General features: G+C 49.6%; 6 protein-coding genes across 6 annotated transcripts; 4 read left to right on the top strand and 2 right to left on the bottom strand.

Moving 5' to 3' along the window:
• Positions 1 to 165: 165 nt before the first annotated feature.
• Positions 166 to 2,406, top strand: N7509_003244 (fungal specific transcription factor domain-containing protein; the record flags this gene model as incomplete). Its single annotated transcript, XM_056627881.1, has 2 exons — positions 166 to 200; positions 432 to 2,406. 2 exons carry the CDS (start codon positions 166 to 168, stop codon positions 2,404 to 2,406), a joined length of 2,010 nt encoding a protein of 669 aa, XP_056490615.1.
• Positions 2,407 to 2,741: 335 nt separating this feature from the next.
• On the bottom strand, positions 2,742 to 6,228 carry N7509_003243 (putative importin 11; the record flags this gene model as incomplete). The annotated part of the gene is made up of 7 exons (XM_056627880.1): positions 2,742 to 3,080; positions 3,149 to 3,796; positions 3,862 to 4,050; positions 4,104 to 4,576; positions 4,631 to 5,643; positions 5,709 to 5,998; positions 6,058 to 6,228. The coding sequence occupies 7 exons, from the start codon at positions 6,226 to 6,228 to the stop codon at positions 2,742 to 2,744; spliced, it is 3,123 nt and encodes a 1,040-aa protein (XP_056490614.1).
• Positions 6,229 to 7,019: 791 nt separating this feature from the next.
• Positions 7,020 to 7,547, top strand: N7509_003242 (uncharacterized protein; the record flags this gene model as incomplete). The annotated part of the gene is made up of 3 exons (XM_056627879.1): positions 7,020 to 7,122; positions 7,185 to 7,329; positions 7,415 to 7,547. The coding sequence occupies 3 exons, from the start codon at positions 7,020 to 7,022 to the stop codon at positions 7,545 to 7,547; spliced, it is 381 nt and encodes a 126-aa protein (XP_056490613.1).
• Positions 7,548 to 8,685: 1,138 nt separating this feature from the next.
• N7509_003241 (5-methyltetrahydropteroyltriglutamate--homocysteine S-methyltransferase) lies at positions 8,686 to 11,120 on the top strand (the record flags this gene model as incomplete). The annotated part of the gene is made up of 3 exons (XM_056627878.1): positions 8,686 to 8,696; positions 8,767 to 9,644; positions 9,703 to 11,120. 3 exons carry the CDS (start codon positions 8,686 to 8,688, stop codon positions 11,118 to 11,120), a joined length of 2,307 nt encoding a protein of 768 aa, XP_056490612.1.
• A 728-nt stretch (positions 11,121 to 11,848) lies between these two features.
• Positions 11,849 to 13,647, bottom strand: N7509_003240 (uncharacterized protein; the record flags this gene model as incomplete). Its single annotated transcript, XM_056627877.1, has 3 exons — positions 11,849 to 12,099; positions 12,163 to 13,313; positions 13,373 to 13,647. The coding sequence occupies 3 exons, from the start codon at positions 13,645 to 13,647 to the stop codon at positions 11,849 to 11,851; spliced, it is 1,677 nt and encodes a 558-aa protein (XP_056490611.1).
• A 637-nt stretch (positions 13,648 to 14,284) lies between these two features.
• Positions 14,285 to 16,478, top strand: N7509_003239 (Vanillyl-alcohol oxidase C-terminal subdomain 2; the record flags this gene model as incomplete). Its single annotated transcript, XM_056627876.1, has 8 exons — positions 14,285 to 14,617; positions 14,672 to 14,864; positions 14,922 to 15,030; positions 15,090 to 15,186; positions 15,293 to 15,459; positions 15,510 to 16,027; positions 16,087 to 16,262; positions 16,338 to 16,478. 8 exons carry the CDS (start codon positions 14,285 to 14,287, stop codon positions 16,476 to 16,478), a joined length of 1,734 nt encoding a protein of 577 aa, XP_056490610.1.
• Between the last annotated feature and the right edge of the window lie 341 nt (positions 16,479 to 16,819).

Genomic DNA, 16,819 nt, shown 5'->3' with positions numbered 1-16,819 from the left:
AAATTTGCCTTCCTCATTGTCTCCACTTCGCATGATCTACCCTTTCGGTATTGGTGGCGTGCCCGTCATGATATCGGAACAACTGCGATCGTCCCGCCCCGCACCCCACGAGGGGAAAGAATTCATGGTGCCACTCCTCAATCTTGGATTCATCGGCCTGTGAAAATGAGCGAAACGGTCAAGTCGCATGCGTGTAAAGAGTGTCGTCGGAGAAAGGCCCGGGTATGTGCAAGCCCTCTCAACCCCAGGACAAGAATTGACAATAGCTTCTAGTGCTCACGCGAACTACCTGTGTGCGCGCAATGCCTCCAATGGCGTCGACATTGCTTATATGAGAGGCCGACGCGCAGTCCCTTGACGCGCAAGTACGTACAAGTTGCCTCTACAGCTTAAACCCGAGGCACTTTGATCTGTGAACTGACGGAGTGCAGATACTTGACCGAAGTCGAAGAATCCCTCCGCATCGCGACTCAAATAATTCGCGACCATGGCCTCGACGTTGATTTGGATGCCGAGCTGGCGAAAGCGAGAAACGGAGCAAACCAAGAACACGACCAGTCTAATATAAAGAGCGAGGATACTACGCCGTCGGGAAGTTTGAAAAGACCCCGAGTCGCATCGGAGGAACCTACCCAAGGCCATAACAGATCGCTCGATTACACCCAAACTGAGCCTACGATATTTGAGCCTGGTCTTGAAATACTCATATCCGACAGCAACATTGAAGAGTCTCTCTCCACCGACATCCTTCCGGCAGCCGCTGCAGATAACCCCATAGTGAATGGGGCAGATTACGACTGGGATGAACGAGACACGGAAGCACAGAGCTGCCTCGACGGCATGGCGGCACTTTCGATCGAAGAAGAACGCCCAGGGTATCTTGGACTAGCATCTGGGGCAGCCCTTTTACGCCTCATTCAAAGCCACTTCTCGTTTCCCTTCTCGTCTGTCCCACCGCCACCGAAGACATCAACACCAAGCAGCGAGTCATCACAAAGGCTAGCCCGCAGCGAAGTTCCCTCTCATAAAATCGAATCATATATCACAAGCTACTTCAAGGAATACCATACAAATTATCCACTGGTTCACCAAGGATTATTCATGGCTCAGTTCCATGAGATTGTGCCCCGGCCTAAACACAGCAAGATCTTGATCTACATCGTTGCAGCCATCGGTGCCTTCATGTCCGCCACGGCTTCTAACGACGACGACCTTATTCTATATCAATGCGCGCGGTCGCATCTCTCTGTCGAGATACTTGAAGTCGGCAGCTTGACATTAGTGCAGAGTCTATGCTTGATCTCGAACTACCTACAAAAACGCGATCGTCCCAACTCGAGTCACAATTACCTCGGACTCGCGGTTCGCATGGCCTACGGACTGGGTCTTCATAAAGACCACCCTAGCGTGGAAGGAAACTTATTATATCGTGAAATTCGTCGGCGAACTTGGTGGTGTCTTTTTATCTTCGACGCAGGCTCGACTATAACATTCAGTCGCCCTCTAGCAATCCCATCTGCTGGAATCGACACAAAACTACCTCTCAATATCATAGAGAGCGAACTGACAGCCTCTGCAAAGGTTGTCCCTGAAAACCTCGACGTCCCAACTATCTACACCAACGTCCGCGTCCAGTCACAGTTCCACCTTCTGACAAACCACATATATAACCGCGTTATATCCAAACCTTCACCAACGGCCAAACAAGTCCTTGAATGGGACGACTTCTACATAAACAAGTGGTTAAACCTCGTACCAGATTATTACAAAGAAACAGCCACCGTCCCTGAAAGACACCAATTTCCCCACGCCATCATGACCTGGCGATATAAGCACTTCCGCCTTATAATCTACAGACCATTCTTCATCCAAAAAGCTCTCCAAATAAACCAGCAACAAACAGCCTCACTCACCGGATTCTCAATTCCAATCCCGGAACCCTCGCCAGACCAGCCATATATCGACAAAGCCTGCGAGCGATGTCTGAAAGAGTCCCACGAAACTATCATCAGCATCGACAAGTTCTGGAATAACGCAGTCCACACACGCATGGCCTGCTGGTATGCATTATACTTCTTGTTCTCGGCAACCCTGGTCCCTGTAATTCTCCTGCACAATGAACCACAGTCTCCGCACTCGGAAGGCTGGCAGGAAGATATCGACAAAGCGATTGCGATTATTAAGAGTATGGTTGAGTTGAGCCCGTTTGCCAGTCGCTGTTTTGAGACGCTGGAGAGGTTACGGGATGGATTTTCTAGTCCGGTACTTGCAGAGCTGGGATCTATGGTGCCGGAAATGCCTTCTTTCTCGGATCCAGTCGGACAGGAATCGTTCGCTCAGATGTTTTCGGGTAATAATGGGTGGTTTGAGGGGCCGGAGGTGTATTTTGAGGAGCAAATGTGGTAAGTTTGTCATTTTGCGATTGACACTGTCAAGCACTGGTGTCTACTTTATGCTTGGCAACACGATGCTGATTTGCTTTCTAGGAGCAATGACCAGCTTTTCTTTTCCGAGTTTCCCCCAGGTACGACGCCTTAGATGAACGAGGTGACATCACAGTATATGATACGATTTTATGAGACGAGTTACAATGCTGTAAAATTCCAGCCCATGATGAACGGATAATCTAAATGCATTGGAGAGGGTATGTAAAAATGAACTCTAGAATAATGAAGAGAAAAATGAAACTCCCAGAATGCATAACATAACATCACCCAGCTCCCAACGCATCAATGCTCTTTTCAAATTAGGCCCAACCCACCAAAAGCCGACACCACATCCGAATCAACGTTGACCAGCCACTCTTCCTGGAACCGCTGCGCACCACCACAGGCAGCAATAACCTCATGCAGGCGGTGGCGCACGAAGTCGCGGATTGGGAAACGATGGGTGGCATCTGAGTCATTCCATTCGCGGCGGCGACGGTCTTCGGCGTTCTCGACGCCCGAGCTTTCGGGCTGGGCTGTCTCGGAACCTGCGGGCGCGTTCCAGCAGACTAGGTAATCGGCGTTCTCGTCGGTTCCGCCTTCCGCTAGTTCAACGACAATCGCGTTCCAGACGGTGAGATAGTCTTGTAAGAACTTTAGGATGAAAGGGGGCGGGCAGAATCGGGGCCCTTCAGGGCAAGGAGTTGGGTCAAGGCGAGGACGTGGAGCTTCTTTTGGCTGGCGGATGCGATATTGTCGTAGTGGAAGAACCACTCTGTAAGGAGCCAGGTGAATAATTCCTCCTCGGCCTGGTAGGTAGCAGCCGTTGCGGCGGATGCAAATAGCGTAGGGTTAGCGAGAGCAAGACGAGCAATAGCGGAGAAGTATTCCGTTTCGACCTTGCCATCCACATCGGACCTCTTCCTGTTAGGTCCAGTGGTCTGGCTAGCTTCGTGGGCACTGTATAGACCTTTAAGGAGGGATTGAAGCATGTTTGTTTCGAGGAGAGACTGGGCGATAGCATTATAGGCGGTCTCGCTTCCACCGTCAACTGTCTCCACGCCACGAATAAGTCTTTCGACAAGACGGGGTATAACGCCAGATCGCTGTTTTGTCATGGGCTCGAGAAGGCCATGAAGACAGTATAAAAGCTTCGAGCGGATGTCGTCGCTGAGGAGAGTTTGCGGTGAAAGCAGGACGTAGGATTCCACAATTTCGAGAGCTTGAGCCACGCTGTCTGCGCCATCTTCCAGGATCGGAAAGAGGGCAGGGAAGAGCGAGAGAATCTCGGGAGAAGGCGGCGACGGCGTTTGCATCATTACGGCTGCCCAGAGCTCTAATGCTTCATCCATTAGGTATATATAGGTTTCCTGTAGTTGGAAGTGTTAGGATCGAATCTAACAACTTTTGATCTTGTAAAAACGTAGGCACTTACAGAACCTGTATCAATGGAGCTTTGTATAAGAGGAAGAATCATCGGGTGGTATCGCACGGATTCTTGGTTCATCGAATGGATGAGAGATGTGAGGAGAGTGAGAATCGCCTGTTTCAAGAGATGTTCTTCGCCGGACTTCTCCCATTCCTGCGGGAGGGGAGAGAGAATACTATCGGATAGCATCACAACCTAGACCGAGTGATGTTAGTGGTGTCTAAAGTTGTATATGGGAAGCAGCTTACATGTTGTTCCATTTTGACGACGATGACCCGCACCGATTCCAGCAATGCCATCTTCGTATCAGATAATTCGACCTCCTGCATGAGCGACATGAGACTCGCGAGAATTGGCTGGGCAAACGGCAGGAATGTCTCAACCTTGAAATCGAATGTATCAAGGATGTTGCATAGCTGACGTCCTGCAGTGATGCGGACGACCAGGTCATTCAAGGGATCATCTTTGTTGAGCAAGTGTTGAAATATCTGGTAGACAGACTCCATGTTCATATCGGCGAACTTGATGGGAACCCATTGGCCAAGGACTAGAGCTATCCGTCTTCTAAGAAGTCGATATTCCTGCTCTTGGATCTGGACTTCGGGAATCATGGTGTTTTGGAGGAACGCATTGATGTCTAAATGTTGTTCTAGACTGGCAGCTGCCAAGCCGATGGCAGAATACAACGATTCCTTCAGCATAACGTTCTTATTCTCGGTAGCTGGAGACTTGATCAGTATACCTCACGTAATATGTTTGCTAACCGAATACTCACTGGCAAATGATTGGAACACGTTCAATAGAGGGCTAATGAGCCAGTCTTTGAAATGAGTGACGAGGTCAAGGAAGAGCTTCTCTGAGCAAGAGTGGACGGAATACTCCCAGGCGTCGGCATCCACTTCCCGCTTCTCCCAGGATTCCGGGTCTTCTTCCCATTCTTGGAAATCGACGTTTCTGAGGCGGAACAAGTGAGTAACAATGAGCTCCATGACGCTGACCACGAACTCCTGGGTGAAGAGCTGAGACTTGATTTTGTCCACGGAGTCTTTTCGCTCTGCCTTATCTTCCGGGGTCTGGTATTTGAAAGTTTGAGCTGGGTTGAAGGCCATCTTGGAACACGCCCGGATCAAAAGGAGAGCCCGCAAGGCAGTTTTTTCGGGTAGTGACTGCCCGTCAGCTTCAGCATCAGATCCAAGGTTGACATAGTTCGGGCTTAACTTGACAACAAACGCCCAGTAGGCATTGACAAGAGCTATTGAGTTAGAGAACAAAGCGAAGGATGCAGGCTTATTCCTTGCCATCTCCACGTGGAGTTTCGATAGTTGCAGGACGTGCTTCTCAACCATGGTATGAACTGACTCGGGCAATCGACCCGGATGGTCAACAAACGCCAAGAATTTGGACAGATGCTCGTTTGTCACCTCCCAAAAGTGTTGCACGTCTTGATCGCGACCGGGGTGCTCAAATCCCGAGATCATTAGGCGACGAAGGACCTTCAGGGAAATGAGACTCTGTTTGGTGATCTCTAAAAGCGCCCCCTCATCCGATCCTCCGTGCTCCAGAATTCCTGCCCATTGATTCACTTTGTCCATGTAGATTTTTCCCACGACTTGAAATATCTCAGGTGTAACGGATGCGAGGTGGGTTCGGGTTCTCTGGATTCGGGCAGTTGATAGCTCTTTGATGACTTGCAGGAGGATGAGGAGAGTTCGGGGAAGCTGGAGAGGACTCGCGCCGGGTTGGGATCCGTTACGGAGGGAGTTGATGATAGCATTCATCGCATCAGGCCTACGAAGTAGATGTGAGCTAATAATCGAGGGGCAGTACATTGCGATCGTAGAGATAGACCATACCAATCTTGCGGAAACTCATAACGCATGATCTTGGCGATCATCAACGCATTCTGAAGAGCGAGCGGGCGGGATGGCTCAACAATGCCAGCATCCAGAGCTCTCGTCTTGATCTTCTGCTTTTCGTCCGGCTCAATTGCACTGTTGTTCGAGTCAGCGTTGGCATCGCCCTCCGGTTGTTCTGAAACATACTTCGCCGCCGTTCTGCGCCAGTACTTGTCGATTCCGTTCTTTAGTTGAATGATGGAGAGATATCGAACTTCGTTAGGGGCGGAATGGTCCAAAAATACATCCTGTCGTATATCAAATATCAGCTCTGTATATGGCATGTTCCAAAGTATGTTCCACCGACCTGGAGAAAGGCATGGTATGCGGGGATCCGCTCCCAATTCTGCAGCTGCTTGGTCCCTGTCTGGACCTGCTGCTGACTCGAGCTTGCGGCCAAAACCAAAGAGTTCACGACATTCTGTAGGCTCAATGGGTTGGACTCCCCAGGTACCTCGATCGAGACTGTTTTGACCATGGCGAAGGGATATTTCCTGGAATCACTTTAGGTGCTCGGCCCTGCACCAGGATGTCGGATTCAACGAGGATTATCAAGCTTTTAGCTATGGGACCTCGGCAGATTCGATCGATAACAGCAACGAGACGCGTCGCGATTGTCAACAGATGCCTTCATCCATCCCGCCGCTTCAGCTCCCCTCATTGCGGGGCATCGTTATTCCGGCCATCCCCCGAGCCCTAGGGCTGGACCCTACAAAGTGGCCAAATTGGGAATCTGTAAGTTAGGGCATTTGAGTGGAGCCAATGAAGTCACGCCTATCATCAATGAAAGTTCCCTGCTCAATTTCCTGGTATCTAACAGGCTCCGCTCCACTGAAGAGGCTCTGCGCAAATATCTCTTCTAATATTGACTAAAGAAACTAGCGGGAGGAAGTACATAGGGTAGCCCAGTCGAGCCTGATGGGTACGATCTAACCTGATCACCCAATCAAGGAGCCAAGCATGGAACGCAAGCAATCGTATACATCATAGCTGCCAACTTTGATTGAACAAGATTTTGAGGTCATGATCGCATCCTTCTCATTGGCGGGTTCTCTTAAAAGAGAATTACATGCATATGATGTATATTCATGATAGAAACTTGTAGCTCTATCCAAATTATCAGCCTGAATATTGATACTTGGATGATATCAGAAGATAGAGCTGCTGATTATATATTTCAAGGTCTTACCTCCAAGTCTGGCTGAGACAAGCATCAGATCATTATTCAAACCCTTTCGAGTTCACTCTACCATTCCTAAAGCTCAAATTATGTCTACCTCCACCGAAGACAACCTCCGCATCGCCCATGAGGCCGAGAAAGACCTCAACTCCTACCAGGCTAAGCAGGGCCTTGGCCCCAAGAGTGATTCAGGTATGTCCCAATACCAGTCTTTCTAGTCGAATGAGACTCAATGGATGCTAACAATCTGGTAGCCCAAGAGTCTGGCGTCAATGAGTTAGTTGAGAAGCGCTTCCCCGAAGCTGGAGGTGTCAAGTATGGACCTGGCGCCACCGCTTCTGGTAGCGACCACCGAAAGATCCCCGAAGATGAGGGCGGTACCCGTGATGACCGTGGCAGGTGAGTTTTTCTGCCCATTCGATTCTTCGGATACTCGCGTTCTTTGTACAATATGCTGGATGGAGACTCACTATTATTTGTCTAGACTTCCCCAAGCCAAGGACTTCCAGGGCAAGGGTGGCCCCGAGGATAGCGTCAAGATCGAGTCTGAGCGTCGCCCTGGCGACCAAGAAGTCCCCAATCTTCAGGACCTGAAGCGCCGTGGTGTTGCGGAATAAAAATGTACAGTACGATAGATTCGGACATCTTGACGAGATTTTATGACTAGCCTATTAGCATCGATTATGTTCAGTCCATTTGCCATTTGACTACAGTACTCGTACAACAAGTCCCAGAAGCTTCTGAGGGGTTCTGATTGCGGGGCACAGGGGGGGGGGGTCCATCAAGCCCAATGTTCTTTCGCCACTTGTGTAGTAAAAGTTTACTTAGGGTAGATTGGATAGATTGACATGGCATCCAAACTGACCGCTAGTGGATTTCTCCTGCAAGCCTCTGTATAGATACGGAGTACAAGGCCCTAAAATTCAGTTAGAGCATATTTTCAAAGCCTGACAGCCAGCGGCTGGTATCTCCTAGGGAAGTGATGGATCAATTGGTGGGATCGGCGTGCATGTTTAGGTGGTTCAAAGCCCGAGGCGGAGAGGGGACGGGCACAGGCTGCATACGCCATGCAAAAGCGGGCTCAGAGGTCATTCTGGGCCACGCTGACGTGCGTAGAGATGGCAGTCTCTAGGTACGAGCCAGTTGAGTTCGTAGTAAGCAACTCAATCCTAACCAACTTTGTGCACATACTGTACTAGGCATATTCTAAGAAGATTCTAACAGTATTCCACCCTCAGTACCTTACTGTTTATCGCTTATCGTCTTCGAATGGCGTGATCCGACTCCGTGATCGGCGGGCTGTCTGGTGGGGTGTAATTAATTGTAATTTATTGCCAATTCACTGGTAATCCCTGGTATTGTACCGGTATCTGTACTACCCCGTGCACCGGCCATACCGCTCTTTGCTGGCTATTCTCTGGGTACACTCCAGCACATCCCCCACTCTTTTTCTCCAGTGCTAGTCAATGCTGGTCAATGCTGGTCAATGCTGGTCCATGCTGGCGCAAGTGATCCCCGGTCTGTACAGCCCAATACACTCCGTACGGAAGACCACAGCTGCCCCTCTATCCCGTTGGGGTTAGTCCCTCTTGCTTCCCCCTCCATTTTTCTTCCTACTTCACCCTCTTCTTTCCCCCCTTCTTCCTTCTTCCTCTTCTTCTCTTCAAGAGGCATTGGGTTTTTCTATCTTCTTCCTTATAAAGACCCCGCCTATTCCTTTCTTTCTCCCCTTCAACTTCACACACATCCGTCAGAATGGTTCAATCGTATGTTTATCATCCGAATCCCCCCCATTCCCATCTTCCATGGAATTCTGTATGACTGACCTCTTTCTAGCGCTGTTCTCGGTTTCCCCCGTATGGGTAGACTTCGTGACCTGAAGAAGGCCACTGAAGCTTACTGGGGTGGCAAGATCTCCCGCGATGACCTCCTCGCTGAGGGTAAGCGTCTCCGTGCTGAGCACTGGAAGATCCAGCAGGCTGCTGGTGTTGATTCCATCCCCTCCAACGACTTTGCCTTCTACGATCAGTTCCTCGACCACTCCCAGCTCTTTGGCGTCATCCCCCAGCGTTACAGCCAGCACAAGCTGGACCCTCTCGATGAGTACTTCGCCATGGGCCGTGGTCACCAGAAGGATGGTGTCGATGTCCCCGCTCTGGAGATGGTTAAGTGGTTTGACTCCAACTACCACATTGTCAAGCCCGCTGTCCAGGAGAACCAGCAGTTCAAGCTGAACGCCAACCCCAAGCCCGTTGCTGAGTTCAAGGAGGCCCTTGCCCTTGGTATCAAGACCACTCCCGTCGTTGTCGGTCCCGTTACCTTCCTGGCTCTCGCCAAGGCCGACCGTGGCCAGAACGTTGACCCCATTGACCTGCTCCCCGCTCTTCTGCCCCTCTACGTCGACCTCCTGGCTCAGCTCAAGGCTGCCGGTGCGGAGACGATCCAAGTGGACGAGCCTGTTCTTGTTCTGGATGTGTCTCAGAAGGTCAAGGCTGCTTTCAAGCCCGCCTACGATGTTCTGGGCAACCTCGGCGCCAAGGCCCCCAAGATCACCCTGGCCACCTACTTCGGAGACATTGTCCACAACATTCAGGTTCTGAAGGATGTCCAGAATGTCGATGCTATCCACGTCGACCTTGTCCGCAACCCCGAGCAGCTCGACGCCGTTATCGCTGCCCTGGGCCCTAACCAGACTCTGTCCGCCGGTGTTGTTGGTAAGATTGACTATTCCTTTGTTAGAGATTACAAGGTACTAATCGAATCTCATTTTAGATGGCAGAAATATTTGGAAGAACAACCTTAGCGCTAGCATCGAGCTCGTTAAGACTGCGATTTCCAAGCTGTCGGCCGAAAGAGTCAGAATTGCAACCTCCTCTAGTCTGCTGCACACCCCACACACCCTGGAGAGCGAGAAGAAGCTTGACCCCGAGGTCCGTGACTGGTTCAGCTTCGCTAGCGAGAAGGTCAAGGAAGTTGTTGTCATCGCCAAGGCTGTCACTGAGGGCCCTGCGTCCGTTGCTGCTGAATTGGAATCCAACGCCGCTGCCATGAAGAGCCGCGCCACATCTACCCGCACAAACAACCCGGGTGTCAAGGCTAGACAGGCTGCTGTCACCGAGGCTGACCACAACCGCAAGTCTGACTTTGCTACCCGCATTGCTCTCCAGACCAAGGACATCAAGCTCCCTCTCTTCCCCACCACCACCATTGGTTCTTTCCCCCAGACCCAGGAGATCCGTATCCAGCGCAACAAGTTCACCAAGGGTGAGATCACTGCTCAGGAGTACGAGAAGTTCATCGAGAAGGAGATCGAGCACGTTGTCAAGCTCCAGGAGGACCTTGACCTGGACGTCCTGGTCCACGGTGAGCCCGAACGTAACGACATGGTTCAATATTTCGGAGAGAGACTTGACGGCTATGTCTTTACCACCCACGCCTGGGTTCAGAGCTACGGCTCCCGCTGCGTGAGACCTCCTATCGTTGTCGGTGACATCAGCCGCCCGGCTCCCATGACTGTCAAGGAGAGTGCCTATGCTGTCTCTCTCACCAAGAAGCCCATGAAGGGTATGCTCACTGGTCCTATCACCTGCCTTCGGTGGTCTTTCCCCCGTGACGATGTCCACCAGAGCGTCCAGGCTCAGCAGCTTGCTCTGGCCCTGCGTGATGAGGTTATCGATCTCGCTAAGGCCGGTGTTAAGGTTATTCAGGTCGACGAGCCTGCCCTTCGTGAGGGTCTTCCTTTGCGCACTGGCCCTGCTCGTGAGGCTTACATTAAGTGGGCTGTGAATGCATTCAAGCTGGCCACTGCGGGTGTTGAGGACAACATCCAGATCCACTCTCACTTCTGCTACTCCGAGTTCCAGGACTTCTTCCACGCCATTGCTGCCCTCGACACCGACGTTCTGTCCATCGAGAACAGCAAGTCCGATGCTAAGCTGCTCAAGGTCTTCCTTGACCAGAGCTTCGACGCTCACATCGGCCCTGGTGTCTACGATATCCACTCCCCCCGTATCCCTACTGAGGAGGAGATCAAGGAGCGTATTGAGCAGATGCTCCAGTTCCTCAAGCCCGAGCAGCTCTGGATCAACCCTGACTGTGGCCTGAAGACCAGAACCGAGGCTCAGACCATCGGCCAACTGAAGTCGCTGGTGGCTGCCGCCAAGTTCTACCGTCAGAAGTACGCCCAGTAAATCTGAGCAGTACAAACCATTTTTCCTTGTTTCATTTCCCATAATGTGTTAATTGGATGGGGCGGCATATTTCAACCCGCCGCCCCTGGCACGGGAAGTTTTGTTTTATGACGATTACGAAGATGATACCAAAAGTTCAACATTCGGTTTCAAACGGGTTTTGCGGATTAGAGGGCACCAAAAGCGGGTTTACGGAGTTTCAACATAACTAACGATTTCAACATGGGTGCCGCCTATTAGGTGCCGAATCTTTCAACAATTTGATTCTCTCGTCCTTGTGAAGCAGTTGCTATCACTTGGACCTGGAGAATGAGAACTTTGTTCTACTGTAGAATCAGCTGTGAATATTATTTCGAGCTTTATGCTACATTAATAATTTTCTTCCACATGTAAACAGTAAATCGTAGTTGAAAATTCCCGCCTTGCAACCTACTTTTCCAGACGGAGTCTCCGCTTACCCTAATAATGGCAGTGGCAGGTGGATTATCGGAGGGAGAAGTGAGGAGTTGAAGGTGCGGCTGGGATGTGTATGATGTGGCACTGGCATTTCTGTTATTCACTGCGGGCCCCCGCATTTCCATCTTCTTTGTTTCTCTTCAAGGTTGATCCCCAATCTATACACTCCGCTTCCAAGGTTATGGACCAAATCCTGGCCACTTGGTTCTGTTTATAGTTACACATCGATGTTCAGGGATATTCGTGTATTTATCAGAAGAGCCGCCTTCGTATTAAACAACATGTACGTCAATAACCGCCGAAGTTCCATTCTGAACAACCTCAATAGCCTCCTCCAGGACCGATTGTAATTTGTCTCGGTCACTAACTCGAGCTGCATGTATGTTCCCATCACTGGCGGCCCTCGCGATACCTGAATAGTCTGGGCTCGGGTCAAAAGAGATGTTCAATTCTCCATTGCTCACCTTGGAGCCGAGACCGTCTGGATGAACAAGGAGCATGGACCGCCGAGGCGCATTCCAACCTGTGAAGACATTATGGTTAGTTAGACTTCCACTTCGATTATTGTACCACGGAGGGAACTTACCTTTGTTGTTGAGAACGATTGTGAGAATTGGGATCTGGTACCGATGCGAGATCCAGTAGACACTGGATGGAACACTAAAGAGGAACGTCCCATCACCCACAATTTGAACTACCATGGGCTTCGCCTTGGATGAGGATTTGTCCGCGCTGCTGAGAGTATCAACAGCCAGTTTGATTCCTAGGGCTCCACCACCACTCCATCCCAAGCCACCTCCACCGCAATTGATCCATTGACCGGGCTTGGTAGGCCGGATTTGATCGGCCACAAGCACCGAATTGGTGACGGCCTCAATTGCATAAATAGTGTCACTAGGCACAAGGGCCTTGAGTACTCGACATAGATATGACGTGTTGAATGAGGAGGAATCTGGGACAGGCTCACATCGCTTATCAAGCTCGGACAACAGCTCTTGATGCTGAGCCTGGAGCGAGTTCCACCTTTCGTCGTAAGCGGGCGAGCTCAGGGTGCTTTGGAGGTCAGATGTAGAGTTGATATATGTCAAAATTTGCGAGAGCGCGGTGAATGAATCCGCTGCATACCGCCGCATGGTAGGGAGGTAAAACAGCGGCATGAGCTTCTTCAATGGGTCAATATCAATATGAATTATATGCGCTGATTCCTTGGGACGGCACTGAGTCGGTATCCAGGGAACATCACAATCAACCACGAGGATGAGATCGGCCGTTTGAATGCTTGGATCCGATCCATATCGCATACCGAGCCAACCTGGATGGTCAGCAGGAAAACACATATCACAGGCGCCAGTGTCCAAGACACGTAGGCCCTTGACTGTATTTGCTAATTCAGTCAATGCGTTGACAGCATCATGATTCCGACCACTATATCCTGTGATGAGAAGCGGCTCTTTTGCACTTACCAGCGCCTTCGCAATGTAACGAACATCGGCCTCGGGGAGTGCGGCTGGTCCGCAAGGACCCCAGGATACGATGGGGACTTGGTAAGGCGTGATTTCCTCTTCCATCACCTCCCGTGCGCCCATAAGGTATACTGGTCCCTTTGGATCACTCGTGGCAAATTGCAAGGCTCGGCCGACGATTTGTTTGATATTTTTGCCTGTTTTGATCTCTCCCACGTAGCGGCAATACTGAGCAACGATCTGCTTCTGGTCCGGGACATCTTGCAACCAATGACTGGAAAAATCTCAGCTTGAGACAATTTTTGACACGCCTCGTATCCAGAGGAGACTTACATGTACTCCGTTCGAGATCCTCGCATTTCGCCCTCTAGTGTAAAAGGTGACAATCCAGCGAAGATCAGCACAGGCGCGCGTCCAGTCGAAGCATTATGAATAGCAGCTCCCAGCCCAGATGTGCCAACATCGACATGGATTATAACACATTGAGGTTGGTTGGTCACGCGGGCGTATCCATCCGCCATGGACAAAGCGACCATCTCGTTCGGGCAAGTGTAAATCTTGGGAAATGAGTCTGGCTTCTCCTTGTATCCTTTCGCCATGGCTTCCATGATACTAGGATGGTCCGAGCCCAGATTTACGAAACAGTTGCGCACCCCAAACTCCCATAATGCCTCAAAGAAGGCATATGACGCTGTGTACCTTTATCCATTCTCAGCAAAGATTCTGGTTAATTTTGGGGAAATGTCAAACTCACATTTTGTCTTTTTTGATAATAGAACTTGCCGAATTTCTATTTGCTCAGGTTGCCTAAGTCATATCTCTGGGTTTACCCGTGATTATCTTTATACCTGATCGCGTAGCGAAGTCGATGCATTTTGCCTTTCGGTGATGCTCCACTCGGGTAATTCCCGAACGTGATAATTGACTGCCGCGAAGTCAAACACAAACCAATGCCGTAATCTCACTATGTCGTCGACTGGCATACCAGTGTACCTGCATTTCTTGCCAGACAACGCTAAATGCAACGGGGACCGGGTAATCGGCTATGCTCCATTCACAGAATTGGAAAATGCATACTGGCGGTAAATTCGGAATATACCCGAATGCGCAGAGCTACCAGTTGCTACTACTACTAGGAGGTTATATCCACTTGGGCACAAAGGCTATCTGGTGTTCAATTAAATAGTAATTCATGAGCCTGTTCACTGAGTGAGCGCATTCGACATCGAATTTCGCGTCTTCAAGATGTTGCGACCATTTCGAGCTGTCCCAGCTCGATACCGTTTCCCGGCCACATCAGGATCGCATACGTTCCGGCAAAGGGTACTTTGGAGTTCTCCAATAGGAAGAAGTCAATTTTCTACCGTAAAAGATACAAAACGTGGTCCAAGATTTTCTGGCGACAAATCATGGACAAGATCCATGCTGGCGGCTGCAGGAGGATCACTCATCACCGGGCTTTTGATTTTCAACCTTCGTGGGCAAGTGCCCATCGTGGATGCGGAGCACGAGCAGCATCGAAAAAATGAACAAAAGAAACCGAGATACGTATATGCGTCAAAGGAAGATTTGGGCAAGGTAATTAGATGCGATATTGTTAGCAGGCTGACATCGTACTGATACTGCTCTTAGGCAATTTTGGAAATCCGAAAAGAACTTGGAGAAGAAGGAATCAGCACCGATGATGATGATCTGAGACAACATGGATTTTCCGAGTGGTCCTCAATCAACATTGACCAGCTTCCTACAGCAGTTGCCTTCCCTAACAGCACCGAGCAGGTCGCCAAGATTGCGAGAATCTGCTCCAAGTACAAAGTTCCAATGAGTGAATACCCTTGAAATCCCTGATTGTTAAAGTACCTCATTATAACGGTAATATCAGTTCCTTATTCCGGTGGATCGAGCGTGGAAGGCCATTTTTCGGCCGCTTTTGGTGGGATTAGTGTTGATTTTATGAACATGTGCGATATTGTGGAGTTTCACCCGGAAGAGTATGCCTACCCGCAGCACCAGTGAGCAAAGTCTATACAGAACCGCTCACATTTAACAGCATGGATATTGTTGTTCAACCCTCAGTGTCGTGGATGGATATGAATGAAAAAATCAAAGAAAGCGGGCTGTTTTTCCCCATTGACCCGGGCCCTCCTGTGAGCCACCTCTTGAGAAATTGTTCAAGCAGCCAGGAGCATAAGATCTTTTGCTAAATTTATCCCAACAGGCAAAAATAGGTGGTATGATCGCCACAAACTGCAGGTAAGATCATCTGGTTTCCTATATTCATGTTTCTGGTCTGTCTTCTCAGCTAACATCCATGCAAGTGGCACAAACGCTGTGCGTTACGGTACCATGAAGGATTGGGTAATTAATATGACCATTGTTTTACCGGACGGACGTATCCTTAAGACACGACAGAGACCCCGGTAAGTTTTATTTGCGTTGAAGTATTTATCTAATGTTGATTCAATGGCAGGAAGTCATCAGCGGGCTATAACCTGAATGGCCTCTTCACCGGTGCCGAGGGGACTCTGGGTTTCGTGACAGAAGCAACCTTGAAGCTAGCACGAATTCCAGAAGAGACTGGAGTTGCCGTCACATCATTTCCAACCATGAGAGATGCAGCGAACGCTGCTATTCAGGTTGTGCGCGAGGGAATCCCCGTCGGGGCCGTCGAACTTCTTGATGACGTGCAGATGGATGTTATCAATCGAATGGGCGATACTGGGAGGGAATGGAAAGCGAAACCCACTCTTTTTTTCAAGTTCAGTGGCACCAAGGTAGGCGTACAGGATAACATTGATGGCGTGAGTCACATTGTGCATGCAAATCATGGGTCCGACTTGGAAGTCGAAAAGGATACTTCAAAGCAAGAAGCGCTTTGGTTCGCTCGCAAGCAAGCACTGTGGAGTATGCTCTGTCTCAGAAAGTCCGGCCATGAGGTTTGGTCTACAGACGTCGCGGTTCCATTATCCAAAGTTTCGGATCTTGTTGGTCAGTTATGCTTATTCCATTCACGACCTGCTGTAGGCAGAATCTAACATCAGGATTAGAGGTTTCAAAGAAAGACCTCGACAAGCTAGGGCTTTTCGGCAGTATGCTCGGACATATCGGGGACGGTAACTTCCATGAGACAATTCTATACGATGGTAAAAAGGAATATAAGTCAGTTGCCAAGTGTGTTCACGATATGGTTCACCGAGCCATCGAAATGGAGGGGACCTGCACGGTTAGTCTTCTAATGGGACAGCTTTTATTCCCCCTGAATACTGCGAAGAATGTACTAACCTGTGTATATCCACAGGGCGAACATGGCATTGGCCTTGGAAAGAAGGAGTTTATGGCGCAGGAAGTAGGCGAAGAATCCCTTTCTGTGATGAGGGCGATAAAGCAGTCATTGGACCCCTATTGGTTGATGAACCCTGGAAAGGTGTTTGATCCTTAATGTATGTTAGTATCGGAACATTTCATGTTAGGTCACTTGCGACATCAGGTCTTTATCTTGCAGATATTCTAGATAAATCAATAATTTGAAGTCCAAACAATTACATGGAGCTATTGCCCGACATAATCCTCTCATTGAAAGGACCGACGACACTACGGGGCCATGCATCATGGCAGTCATTCAAGGTCTCGATGATTTTTGAACGGTAAAATACTAGTATTGTTTCGGAATTGTTTAGGAGGATGAGTTTATTCTCCAATATTGATATATGTATTTCTTTAGTCGCTTCTTCTTTTAGCTAGACTATAGACTATTGAGTCCAGCATGAAGTAGCATAAAGA

Source organism: Penicillium cosmopolitanum (assembly GCF_028827165.1).
Source record: "Penicillium cosmopolitanum strain IBT 29677 chromosome Unknown utg000005l:1.0-4006212.0:1.0-4009387.0, whole genome shotgun sequence".
NCBI classification, from domain to species: Eukaryota; Fungi; Ascomycota; class Eurotiomycetes; order Eurotiales; family Aspergillaceae; genus Penicillium; species Penicillium cosmopolitanum.
The sequence above is the reverse complement of the archived record's forward strand: the minus strand, read 5'-3'. Positions and strand labels throughout refer to the sequence as shown.